Source organism: Sabethes cyaneus, chromosome 3 (assembly GCF_943734655.1).
Source record: "Sabethes cyaneus chromosome 3, idSabCyanKW18_F2, whole genome shotgun sequence".
Classification (NCBI taxonomy): domain Eukaryota; kingdom Metazoa; phylum Arthropoda; class Insecta; order Diptera; family Culicidae; genus Sabethes; species Sabethes cyaneus.
Window position 1 is genome coordinate 104,877,359 of NC_071355.1, and position 13,924 is coordinate 104,891,282.

The window sequence follows — 13,924 nt, forward strand, 5'->3', positions numbered from 1 at the left end:
AGTGTGACTAATGACGTATTCAACTACGGGATTTTCTAAGGCAAATTCTTGAATCAACATTTGGATGTTTTTTGAGCCAATCTAGACATTCCGGTGTATCTGTTGTATTAAGGTTAATAAAAACTTAACTTGCAAAATTTGCGTGTATTTCCATAGCTATGTAACGATCGTTCCGCTGCTTCAGAAGCTGAAGTTTATGAGCCTTGAAGCGATGATCCCGCTCTAAACTAAACGGGGTCAACCCCATTCAATTCTATGGACTTCTTTACACAAAATAATTTGGTTTTTAAGTTTTGTTTTCTCAAAGCCTGGCTTGATTTAGTCCAAAAAGGGTAAAAGATGTTAAAAATAGGGGAAAATGAGCGAAATGGGGCACTCGCCGATGACAAACGGGAAAGCGGTGGGCAATACTCGATTCTCCGGAAAATTTTACATTAGATTACCTACATTTTATCAGCCTGTAGGCCATATCGCGTTTTTTCGGCTCGTTTTTGCCCATAGTGCAATGGTATAAGATTAGGCCGTGTGTATAGGTTGCCAAATTTTGCATATATTTATTGTAATGTGTAGAATACATTGGTTTTGTTATCTCGAGAGATAAAAAAAATTTATGTTGATCCAAAAGCCAAAAAGATTGTAACTAAAACCCTTCTAAGGATCAACCAGCATATGCTAATGCTAGCAACAAATGAACAAGCCAGCACTGGTTATTCCAAATTCGCCTGAAATTCGTTTCAGTTTCAATTTGTATTACCCAGGAATTTTGAATTATGTAGGACTATAGATTACCGAATTATAGATATACCGAAACAATACTACTATGAAATATTACATTAAAATTTATTTATTAATGATTTTGAACACAATACGCAGTATACACCCAAATTAGGGTAATATATGTATGTGAATGTACGTTTTACCAACAATCAGTTACATTTGAGTGTTAAAAAATAGTTTTCAACGTCACTCATAATTAGCGAACTTTCAATTTCAACACGTTGAAGTTTTATGTTTGAAGTTTATTCCAAAAAAACTTCGAGAGTTAAAAAAAAATTATGTTCTGTCGACCAACATACTTGAATAATATGCAATCATTAGATCATTAGAAAAGAAGATATGTACATGGTTGTTTCCCATTATTGAACAAAACTGAATCGTTTCCATCCGTTAAAAATTAAGCGAACTATAGCTACAGTAGTCATACCTAATCTGTAGAAACAAATATTCCTAGTAAATCATTTCTCAAGTGTACAGTAGGCAAGCAGGTTTTGCATTGCCTGCTGTTTCGATTTTCTCAGTGCGCATACAATCCGATCGTCAAACATCGCCTAATTCATCGCAAACATGTACTCAAGTATGAACCGAAGCACAGGATCCGCGCACAAAACTTACAAATGAGTTCGGGCACAGCCTGTTAGGTTTTGGCACAACCTCAGAATGATAGTTCAAGCAATATTGTAAACTTGCTTGGATGCGTGTGCAGAGTCACACTTCCAACATTGATAATTACACATACTATTCATACGCGTATAATTTTTATGTGTATTTCTGGGACGTTTGTGTTTATATGCAGCTCATGATAATCATATGGAATTTCATATGGAAATTTACAGAAATATGTTATGGAAATGTGCAGAATATTTTGACTGTGTTACAAGGTGAATATTTGGTCCGTCGTGGAGCAACCCTCTCGAAAACCGCACTGGTATTCGCCAACAAAGGTTTCCTGCAACGGCCTCAGTCTGAGAAACAGGATACAGGAGAGAATTATGTATGCAGAATTGAGGAGAGTAATGCCTCGATAATTGCTGCATTCGAGTCGATGGCCCGTTTTGTAAATAGGGCATGTGAGACCTTCCAACCAGTTCGTAGGTAATTCCTTCTCAGTCCATACCTTTAGTATAAGCTGATGGATTAGACAATACAACCGTTCGCTCCCGACTTTCAAAAATTCGGTGGGGATGCCGTCCTTACTAGCTGCCTTGCCGTTTTTCAGCTCTCTCGCTGCTTTCCTAGCCTCGTCCAAAGTGGGTGGATTCACAGCTTGTCCATCATCCTCAATCGTTATCCTATTTCTGTTGACCGCTCCATCTTGTTGACCACTCAACAATGCATCGAAATGTTGTTTCCAACGCCTAGCCACCTCAGATCTTTCGGTAAGCAGGTTCCCCTCCTTGTCGTTGCACATAACAGGAGTTGGCACGGTCTGGTTCCTGATTTCGATGAGCGTATTAAAGAGGCTTCTCGTATCGTGCCTCTCGAAGCAATTCTCTGCCTCCGCAAGAACGCGATCCCAGTGCTGACGTTTCTTACGACGGTGAAGTCTAGACGCAGCTCTAGCATCTCGGTATCTCTCTCTCTGCTCTGGCGAGTCACAGATGCTGCCAATATGTGACTTCTTGCTCGATTCTTCTCATCAGTCACGCGCTGGCACTCTGCATCAAACCACCCACTGGAAGTGGCTGCAGCAGTAGTGCCCAACACTTCCCGCGCTGTAGTACTAATTGCGTCGTGAATGTGTCTCCACCGTTCGTTCAGGTTCTCTCCGAGGTGTTCACCGATGCGCTCATCAGTCTTTCTAGTTCCTACAGTACTCTGCAGCAACTCCTTCCGCTGATAGCCGTCGAATGTTCAGTCGTATCTTCCTCGTTGGTTTCGATTTGAATACGTTGGACGTTACTTACTACGAGATAGGGGTCCGAGTCGACGTTTGGCCCCGAAAGGATCGCACATCTGCGACATCAGAAAAGTGCCGGCCATCAACCAGAATTTGGTCGATCTGAGAGCAGGCCTCTCCATTAGGGTGTTTCCAGGTGTGCTTCCGAATGTTCCATTGTGCAAAATGGGTACTACAGGTAACCATTCCTCTGGCTGCAGCGAAGTTGGTGAGCATCAGGCCATTGCCGTTTGCGGTAGGATGGAGGCTTTCTCTACCAATAACGGGACGAAAGAACTCTTCACGACCGACCTGTGCATATGTTTCCCCGATGACTATCATTATGTCATGTCTTGGGCACTCTCCATATGTCCTATCGAGAAGATCATAGAACGCTTCTTTTACGTCATCGGGTTTGTCATTCGTCGGTGCGTACACATTTATCTGACTGTAGTTAAAGAATTTGCACTTAATTCTCAACACGCAGACGGTCATTGATGGGCATCCACGTAATGAAACGCTTCATTTGTTTTCCATATAATACGAATCCGATTCCATGCTCTGTTTTATCGCCGCCACTGTGGTAGATGTGATACTTGAATGTCATGCCCGCAATTGGATCTACTGCACGGAATTCGCGTCCTCCCGCCTTCGGCCATCGCACTTCCTAGGTGGCTGTAACCTCGACCTTCATCTTTTGCAGCTCTCTTGCCAGGATACCCGCGCTTGCCGGTTCAAGTAGAGTCCTGACATTCCAAGTACCAAGTTTCTAATAATCGTTGTCCTTTTTCTTTCGCCTGGGTCCATACCGATTATCTGGTTGCAGTTCCTTTCCTGAATTTCTCCTAGCGAGTTTTTTAAGCATACCGCCTTACTGGGGCTGCGACGCCTAGTCTCGCGGACAAGGCTGCTGCCTTGGGTATAGCTGGCGAGACACAGCGTTTCATAAGTCAGCCGCCCGCTCCGCATCAGTCGCTGTTGTCGCCCCTAACCTGGGATACAGCCGCATACCTGATAATATGGAAACGGCGATTCACCGTGCAATGGGATCACCGTCGTGAGCCGCTCTTAACCTGGAGTCAGACGCTCACGGCTGGTAAGGTTGTTCCTTACAACCTTACAGATGCAGATGCATGAGTGCCTCCTTCCCTTTCGGTATACGACCTTAGCTTCCACCGGGGTTGGTTACCCGATCTCCACTAAGGTTGCTCGTATTCTGGCTGGTACCACTAGGAGGTAGGGACAGAAGTTCCTGGTTAAGAGGCTAATGACCACTGTGGGGTCTTTTTTAAAACTGCAGGTTCGCGAGGTACCGATGTTACGCATTACCCAGCCATTTACCAGCCCTCCGGAGCCTGTGCAGGTCACCATTTTTGAATTACCTAACAGGTAAAAGCACATGGTTACAAATGGAAGATCGGGCCCTCCATTATTCCACATTGAGCGATCTGTTTCAATGACTTCATATGGAACGTCCATATTGTGCCTGGCTTCCATGCAATCAGAGACTGTAGTTACTAAGGGTTTCGGATTGAACTCCCGATAGTATTCGAAGATGACCGATTTGGTCAACTTCGACTATAGTTTTACTCCTTTGCAACCGTAGTGCGCCGAGTTCTGCCTCCTTCTACACATGAAGATGCAAAGGCAGTAAGCATAGCATTGCCTCCATGGCTGCAGCAGGTGTTGTACGTATTACACTGGCGACTGAAAGACAGGCCAGGCGCTGAACTTTGTTTAGTTTTACTTAGGTTGTCACCTCATTAACCTTTGGTCACCATACGACTGCAGCATAGGTTATCCTAGGCCGTGCAATAGTAGGTATGGTCAGCAGATCAGCGAAATACCTACGCTAGAATGCATCTCGAATAATTGCGGAGCAAATTAACTTCAAAAATAAAGTTCGTCCGTTGTTTTTTCGACTGTGAGCCTCATTATCAAGAACCGGAATATTGAAATAAACCGTGTGTGCGTTATCAAGTTTGTGATACCTGTTTGATTGCTAGTTTGGGATTAAAATTCTGCGACGCTACATTTGCGATTCCATTGCCATTGTTTCGAGTTGTGCCACACAGGACAGTTGCTGCTCGCTGTCGACGAATTTTTGTGGTGCATACATATACAAGCTGCTACACACTTGTTTTGTTGCTCGTCGCTGTATACATGATATGGCAAACGTAATGCGTAGCCTTTCTACCGATGGCAGCGAGAGAACACCGATAACACCGATAACGTTCTCGCACTGGCTACCCGTTGTCTGAAATGTTAATTTCGGCAAACAGCGTCGAAAGTGCAAATCAAACTACGTTAACCCACATGATGAATATGATGATGGCCCAGTTCACTGAAACTAAACAGCTGATTGATGCGGTGCGATCTGAGTTAGGCGAGATAAATGGTAAAATCGATGCTGTAAAAACGGAGCTGCAAAACGATATCACGTCTCTCAAGAAGGAATGCACAGCAAAGTTCCAACACCACGACGCTGTGTTAGACTCGCTGAAACATACAGTTGACAGTGTGACCCAAAATATTAGTGCATTGGAAAATCGAAACGAATTAGTAATTAGCGGCATCCCGTATCAAAGTGGGGAAAACCTAAACAAAACCGTGGAAGCAATTTGTAACCATCTGGCGATAAGGGAATCTACCGCACTTTTAACGGAAACAAGGCGTATGAAAACCGGAAGTCGGACAGACGAAAATGGCCTCATTATCCTGGAATTCGCGCTAAAACATTCCCGAGATGAATTCTACAGCGCCTATTTACGTAAGCGTGATCTTCGTTTGAGGCACATTGGACTGGATTCGGATCGACGTGTGTACATCAGTGAAAATCTAGCAAGTGAGGCGCGTAAGGCGAAAGCGGCAGCACTACGCTTGAAGAGGGATGGCAAGCTGGCATCGATGTATACCAAGTTGGGACTCGTTTACGTGAAGCGGACTGTTAATGGACCTTCCATCGCTTTACGATCTGAGGGAGATCTAAATGAATTTCTGTAACTATGTTTTTCAGTTTTTTTTGAAGTTATTTGTATTATGTATTTATGCACTTTTTATGTTGTAACTGTGAGTCGATAATTATAATGTCGAAAATTTATGTATTACCTACCGCTATGAAGATGCAGCCCTCTAAAAATTCCTTCCCTTACTATACTTAATGCTACCCGTGCCAAATTACACCTCGACGAACATACCGGGAGCAGTGTTAAACGCGGCTTTGATTCCTGGTAAGCTGAACATCTGCCACGGTAACGCCCAAAGTTTATGTGCGCGGCAATCTTCGAAATTGGACGAGGTTCGAAATGTTTTAGTCAACTCTAAAATAGAAGTCGCGTGTTTTACTGAGTCGTGGCTTACTTAAAAAATTAGCGATCGCAGTATTGGTATTTCAGGGTACACGGTTGTTCGTAACGACAGATCTTATAGACGTGGAGGAGGAATTGCTGTGTACTACAGGAGCAAACTGAAATGTTCTAAGATTTTTGGAACGGTGCTATCATCGGAGTCAACTGATCTAACTGAGTGCTTGGCTTTAGACTTTCGGTTGTACGGCGAAAAGATTCTGCTGATGGTCATTTACAACCCACCGGATAATGATTACTCGTCTTTTTGGCAGAAAAGCTGACTGAATTCGCTGTTCGCTACGAACATATTTTACAAAGTTTTTCAAATGCAACGTTGCCATCACCGTATAACTTCTCTTTTCGCCCAGTGTATTGGTGGGAAGTTACAAATGCTATCTGGAAAATCACGTCAAATACTATAGGACTAGATGGCTTGCCTATCAAATTTATCAAGATCATCTTACCGTTGGTTATCCAGCATATAACGCATTTATTCAACCGCCTCATTGCATCCTCTACTTTTCCGAATTGTTGGAACCAAGCAAAGATTTTGCCATTGAAGAAGAATCCACGACTTAATGACATCACAAACTTACGTCCAATCAGTATATTATGCGGATTATCTAAAATTTTCGAGAAACTTCTCAAGCAGTAAATGACTTCTTCCGTGGAAAGTAACAACCTTCTTAGTGAATTTCAAGCTGGTTTTCGTGAAGGTCAAAGCATTAAAACCGCTCTGCTGAGAGTTCATGACGACTTAGGGGCAATAATCGATAAAAAAGGTATCGGGATTTTACTGATACTTGATTTTTCGAAAGCGTTTGATACCATTCCACATCGGAAACTATTGGCGAAACTGCAAACACAATTCAATTTCTCCTCTTCAGCTGTCGGCCTGATACGTTCACATTTACAAGGAAGACAACAAGCAGTGTTCTGTGGTGATCGCTTTTCGAGTATGATTCAAATAACATCTGATGTACCTCAAGGCTCAGTTCTCGGCCCTTTGCTGTTTTGTTGTCACATAAATGACCTCGCGAACGTTCTTCAGTATTGCTCTGTCCAGATGTATGCTGACGATGTGCAGCTCTACATTGGAGGTCTCAGCCCGTGTCTTGCATGTCTGCTGCACCAGTTGATATCAAGTTAAAACTGTTCAAATCGCTAATCTTGCCGCATTTTCTATATGGAGATATTTTCCACGTTCGCCTCAGTGCTGCTTCTTTCGATCGCCTTCGAGTGGCACTAAATTGTTGCGTACGCTTTATATATGGGTTAAGCCGGTATGATCATGTGACTCATTTGTTGGGATGCCCTCTACAGGTGTTCTACTCGTATCGATCCTGTATTTTCCTGAGGAAACTGATAGCGACACAAAATCCTGCCATATTGCACAGAAAATTAATACGTTCCCGTGGTCGCCGTTTGGAAAGCTTATTGGTCCCTATGAATAACACAATAAACTACGCCTACTCGTTGATCGTTAGAGGTGTGCTAAATTGGAACCGTTTACCACCGACAATTAAGCGTGCGTAATCGGAAGTAGTTTTTAAGAGAGGCTGCATCGAGTTTTGGAATCGTCAGTAGGGAGTTAGTTTTAGTTAGTTAGTATAAGTAATTAATTAGGATTACAAGATTTTACAAGATTTGAGCTAATAATGACAAACCGGAGGTAGTATATTTTAAAAGGTCGTACCTTAAACTACTGGACAATAAACAATAATAAAAGGCTAGTTGAGGTTTCAATCCCCAGGTTTTGCCAAACAGTGAACTGCATGCTTAGATAACCGAAGTTGCTTTGCTAACAGCATAATCTAGGTGGGCATCCCAGTTTAGTTTTTTATCGAGGATTATTCCGAGGTGTTTGACTTCTTTAGTGAAGCTCAATCTGACACCAATTAGTATAGGGGGAGTAACGGTATGTTTCCTTCACCTAGTGAATGTATAACAACTGTTTTAGTGGGGTTTGCATTAAGTCCCATTTTTGAACACCATAACATGGTGGTGTTTAGAACTCCTTGCAAGCGACTTGACAATACTGCTTCAAGCTTTCTTCTGACGATAAGTACAACGTCGTCGGCGTAAGCAATGGTCTTATAACTAAGCTATGATATATCTTATGAAAGAATGCGTCGGCCACCAGTGACCATAGCAGGGGGAGAGAACTCCTCCCTGTGGACATCCTTTGATCACCTAAATTGTGACCGACGTATCTCCCAATGATGCCGTAATTTCACTGCTCGAGAGCATTACTTAAATCCAGCTCATTGCAGTGTGGTCGAGTCCCTTTTGACAGAGAGCCGTATTAATTGATGCGAAGGACGTGCTATCGAAAGCGCCTTCAATATCAAGCAAAGCACAAAGTGCCGTCTCTTGATATCTGAGAGATTTCTCAATTAACGTCACTAAGCAGTGCAGTGCGGTTTCTGTAGATTTACCGTGTTGGTATGCATGTTGATTTACATGTACAGTCAACTTACGCTAATTGCACTAAGCTCTTAGCCCACTTAGTGAAAGACTTTCGTTAATTGGGCTGAGCTGTTGAAACTGAGGGATACATCGATTATTTTTGTCGAAATCGTCGCATAAAGGTTTATAAAAATATACACCCCGATTAAACACGGAGTCAAAATGAAACTTTATCTTTTCGCTGTTTTTTAACAAGTAAAAAGAATTTCATACGACCATATTAACGTATATTGGCATTATTAACTGTTTCCCGTTTAAAAATTATCAGATAACGACATGATGCAACTGTGTTCCATTTAATTAATTTTAATATTTTCTATATAAATTATTTACTGCATTTAAAATAATGCATTCAAGGGTCCCACGGAAGAAAAAATAAACTGTCAGAAAGAACGTTTGACTTCGTTTTAGATGGGCTATAGTCCAATTAACGGGAGCCCGATTAAAACGGAGCCCACTTAAAGATAGCCCAACGAACGAAAGTTGACTGTAACGGAGAGTTTTTTAAAAAAAACTCGTTGCAGCCTAAAAAGCATTAAAGTACATTATAACACCGTCCGTTTTTTGTAAGAAAATGTGTAGAATACCATCCGGACCGGAGATTTCATTTGTTCAAAAGACCTAAATGCCCAATTTAATTTTTATTTTATTTATTATTAACAACAGGTAAAATGTCACCCCAATGACAGAATTAACTAACTAACGTATTTACAATTCTCGTCTGCATAGATTATTGATATAAAACACATCTAAAATTACGCTTGTTTGTTTCTCGAGACACATTAAAGTCAACTACATGGTAACATTGATTGAATAGACGAGCACTGGTTCATGTGGACCATAATTCGTCCTAGCTGGAGTAATACTGAGAAACGGGTGATATCGTAGATTGCGGCGACGCATATTAATATCCAGCATGCTGAGGAGTATTGAACAATCAACGTTACCTTGCAGAAGATCGCCAATAAAGCATACTTTTGCCACAATGCATTTTTCCTCTAGTAATTCCAGGCCGATCAGCATGCAATGGCTTTTATAGCTGGGTAAGTTTCGTGGATTCGTCCATCTCAGATGACGTAAAGCGAAGCGGATGAACTTTCGCTGAATAGCCTCGATGCGTTTAATTTCGTTCTGGTAATAAGGAGACCAGACGGGAGTCGCGAATTCCAGTATAGGTCGCACAATTGAACAATAGTGTTTTCAGGCAGTAGATGTCTTTAAACTTTTTCGCGAAACGAAATAAAAAGCCCAGCTGTGAAGAAGCTTTTGCCACCACGTATGAAATGTGATCCTTGAATGTTAATTTTGCATCGATTAAAACTCCCAAATCCTTAACTGTGCATTCGCGCAGTAAACGTATGCCTGCCAAATGAGATTACCGAGCACTTAGACACATTTAGCGACAATCGGTTAATTTGACACCATTTAGCGAAGTTTTAGCAACTGCTTCTGCAGAAAACTCATATCCTGTGATTGCTTTATCGTATGGTATAGCTTTAGATCGTCAGCGTATGAGAGTTTCGCGCATTTCAAAATGGAATTGACGTCGTTTACATACAGCAGGAATAAAAATGGTCCTAGGTGGCTTCCTTGTGGAACACCAGAACAAATGGCGAAGAAATGTGATCACCAACTTTCACAGACATGCTACGACCACATAGGTAAGATTGAAGCCAGAGTAGCAAATGTTCGTTCATGCCAAATCGAGTAAATTTGGCAATTGCCATTTGATGATTCATTTTATCAAATGCTGCAGATGCTGTGTATATCGCGTACACTTGATGACCATCCTCAATTTGGCGTGTTACAAACGAAGTGAAGGAAGTCAAGTTGGTTGTTGTAGATCGTTTAGGCATAAATCCTTGCTGATCCGACAGATGTAGTGTTTATATCTCTGGGTAAGCTTCAGGAGAATAATCAACTCAAACAGTTTAGAAGCGGCTCTTAATGCAGTTAGTTCGTGACTACTCGTTTATAACCTTTTTTAAAGACAGGAAAAACATATGACTGTTTCCAGCAGTTTGGAAAAATTCCTGTAACCAAAGATAGGTTGAATACCGCTGCAAGCGGTGCCGCTAGCGTCTCCATACAGCGTTTCAGAATGATTGACGGGATACCATCAGGGCCACATCCTGTGGAGGATTTTAGTCTTTTTCCAGCTGACGTAACCATGTCAATGGAGATAACAAACTGCGACAAAGGTACAGAAAGTCGTGGAGCATTTTCAATGGCGATGGCTACATCCTGCGGTTCGAGATGTTGGTGAATTGGTGAAAACGTTATTGAAATGAGAACGGAACAAGACGGCAATGCCAGCGGTGGAGTCGGCTTCGAACAGACCATTCGACATCGTAGAGGGTAATCCCGATTCTTTACGTTGCTCATTCATGTAGCGCCAAAAGCTTTTTGGGCTTGCCTTGAGACGGCGTTGCAGATTGTTTTGATGGGCGTTATACAGGCGATCATTGAGTTGTTTATAGGTAGTATTTATTTCTACGTATCTTATTCTTGTGGTATCAGTGCGGTACTTGCTGTGTCGTCTAAGGGCTGCACGTTTAATCGTTTTAAGGCGCTTGAGATCAGCGTTCGCCCAGGCTGGTTTAGGCGGTACACGTTTAGACTTGACGGACACGAACTGGTCGATAGCCTATGCAAGAATGCTAGAAACGGTCGATGCAGCGAAACCAGCATCATAATTGCGGAGAACCTCCTCCCAATCAATGCAAATAGATCGAAACCTCTGTAAACAATCGGCGTGCGAGCAGGACCGAGTCAATTAGCACATTGTGTAACGACCCATTCCGCTGCTGTCCGCCTATGTCTTGTCCAGTGGTCACTGTCGAGCCAGGGAAGTGCGTCTTCATTAGTAGACGGAGTAGAATAGAGTTAGTAGACACTTTCAAATAAAGAAAAAGGGGTTTGTTTCTTGCATTATGAGATATTTCGTTACAATAACAGATGGACAAGTGGCTGAAAGTATTGGGATCTTGCGGTGTGAACGGAGTAAATCTCTGACACTTAAAATTTTAAATTTTGAAATATACCAACATTTTGCCAATTTTATTTTTAAAGTTGCAGCCTATAATAATAATAATGAAATCCTTATAGTTGGAAAGTTCTATTACAGTGGAGCTTTAACAGTTAAATCTGTTTTCGGATATTAATATAAAAAGAATAATTGAGCTATCGGATTGAATGATATTTATATTGACAGGATTTTAACTATATCTAACCCTACTATTTCTTCTACATTTTACAAATGTGGTTTTAGGCCACAATACTGGGAATCGAAATGCTTTAGTAGTAGAACAGATCAAAAACTATTTGAAACATGTTAAAAGTTTTTTTAAAACACTATATATACATGAAAATGTGTAAGAACAATGGACTAAATAACAAAAGTTTTTTTCAATTAGATGCGCACGAAACGGTAACAAAACTAATGGTTTTCAAAACAAATTGACTTTTCGTTGCAATTTGCCTTGATCGCACCAAGGATGCATACATTATTAACAACGAAAATTTCGCTTCAAATTTTTTTTTCACGTTTACTAATTGACGTACTTGGACTCAAATTCGCGAAGAATATCTTAGAGTTGAACTGATAACGTACGATAGATCTGTGTAAGTTGATAGTACCGTGATCGCACAATACTTAAAGTGACCACGTTTTCATAGGAAATGAATAGCAAAAAAATCAAATTGACGTTGCCAGAATGAAGCTTAAGTCATCTACTATCACTTCGCGCCTCAGTTCTCATAAATATGTTTACAAAACCGTAAAAAAGCCAACTAGCAAGTACATTTGTTCGTTCTAGTTTTTTAACGTTTTTCTTTATTGTTCAAAATTAAATTTGTTGAATAGAATAAACAAAATTAAGAATACCTAGTACGGAACTATGAGTGAGCACAATATTATCAATTGTCTAAAGTTTAAATTTTTTAGCTTTTATTTAATTTGCTCATAGCGAATGAAAAATAACACACATTTAGGATAAGAACAATATATCTTTTTATAGCTTAATAGTTCGGATACTAAGCACAAGCAAGTATTTGAAAAATATACAATGCAGTAAATGTAATGAAATTAGATAAGGATCAAATTGATTTTTTCATAACTGTACTTTATTAACTTCTATTATCATCGTTAAATTTTATTAAATGACCTCATACTTTGCGTTTTGTTAATAAGAATACATTTTTTGGTTTAACAGACTATGAATATTTTGAATTGTAAGGAAGCAACTTTTCAAGATAGTATTTACTGGTCATCTTTACTAAAAAAATGATTTAGTGAATGCGAAGTGTATTTATTGATAATTTCAGATTGTGTTTCTTCATGGCATGTTAATAGTGTCAGAATCTATGAATCTATGAAATACCCAAAATGTGGCAACGATTTCAGAAAGCCATCAGTCTACTATCGAGCTTTTTTAAGATAGAAAAAATCTACATCTATCTACAGAAAAAATCTATAGCATAAAAAAAACTTTATAGTAGAATTCTGACTTCAGGAAATACACAAAAACATTTGAATGATGATCATTACAACATTACAATGGGATGAAATTGACATTTCAACTGTAGGCCACTAGCTGTAGGCCAACCTTCTAGAAAAAACTATTATCCGGTGTTAACTCAATCGCAATGAACATGTTTGCATTTTTTTGCACGCAGAAAGATGCAATTGGTAAATAATGTATAATCATTGCGAATAATTTGCATAATAACAAGGAACAGTTGAAGCTCCTCATATATTTAAAAAAAACTTTATCATTTTTACACAATAGCTTGCGAAATAATTTAAAAACAGTTCGTTTCTGTTTTAAAAACTTGAACTGTATGCTGAATACTTTCTTATTACAATCAACTTCACTTTACTCTTTGTTTAATGATCCAAGGTCACTAAGGAATGTTTCTGGAGTTAAAATATGTGATGACCCAATGTAAACTTCCCAATTTTTGACAGCAGATGTAACTTCATATGCACAGCGAATTTCTGAATAGCTTACTCCACCTACAACGAACACAATAAGACGAGGCACGTTTTTCACTGCAGTCTGAGATTTGTCCTTATGCCAATGACCATACCGCGCACTAGAAGTAAAGATAAGAATAGAGATAATAAAACATAAAATAGAAAGAATCACCATCGTCATATCGTATTGCAGTATCAAGGATAGCTTCTAATAGCAATGGGAATATTTAGAAGAGTGCAATAAAACTAGAGATTAGACTACCTAATATAAGGGTGCGACAATGGCGTAAAGCTATCGCACTTGACTGGCAATTGCGACATTGCGTTGGACAACGCAACAGGGGACAGGGGATGATACAAAATGATCGGAATAGGCAAAATTTTGACGACATTCAAACGGCCCTTGCTTCTACAAAATAAGTCATTTTTAGATGAAACCAATTACATTAGACGGGAAATTTTTTTCTAGTTTTC

General features: G+C 40.2%; 1 protein-coding gene across 2 annotated transcripts in view; it reads right to left on the reverse strand.

Annotated features, from left to right (window-relative positions):
- Window positions 1–11,658: 11,658 nt before the first annotated feature.
- LOC128743215 (protein ROP) overlaps window positions 11,659–13,924 on the reverse strand; it is a 94,020-nt gene continuing 91,754 nt past the window's right edge. For both annotated transcript variants that reach the window (XM_053839745.1, XM_053839746.1), the window contains exon 8: window positions 11,659–13,569. In XM_053839745.1, coding sequence (XP_053695720.1) covers window positions 13,350–13,569 — 220 coding nt within the window. In that variant the 3' untranslated portion in view covers window positions 11,659–13,349. The remainder of the gene's footprint in view (window positions 13,570–13,924) is intronic.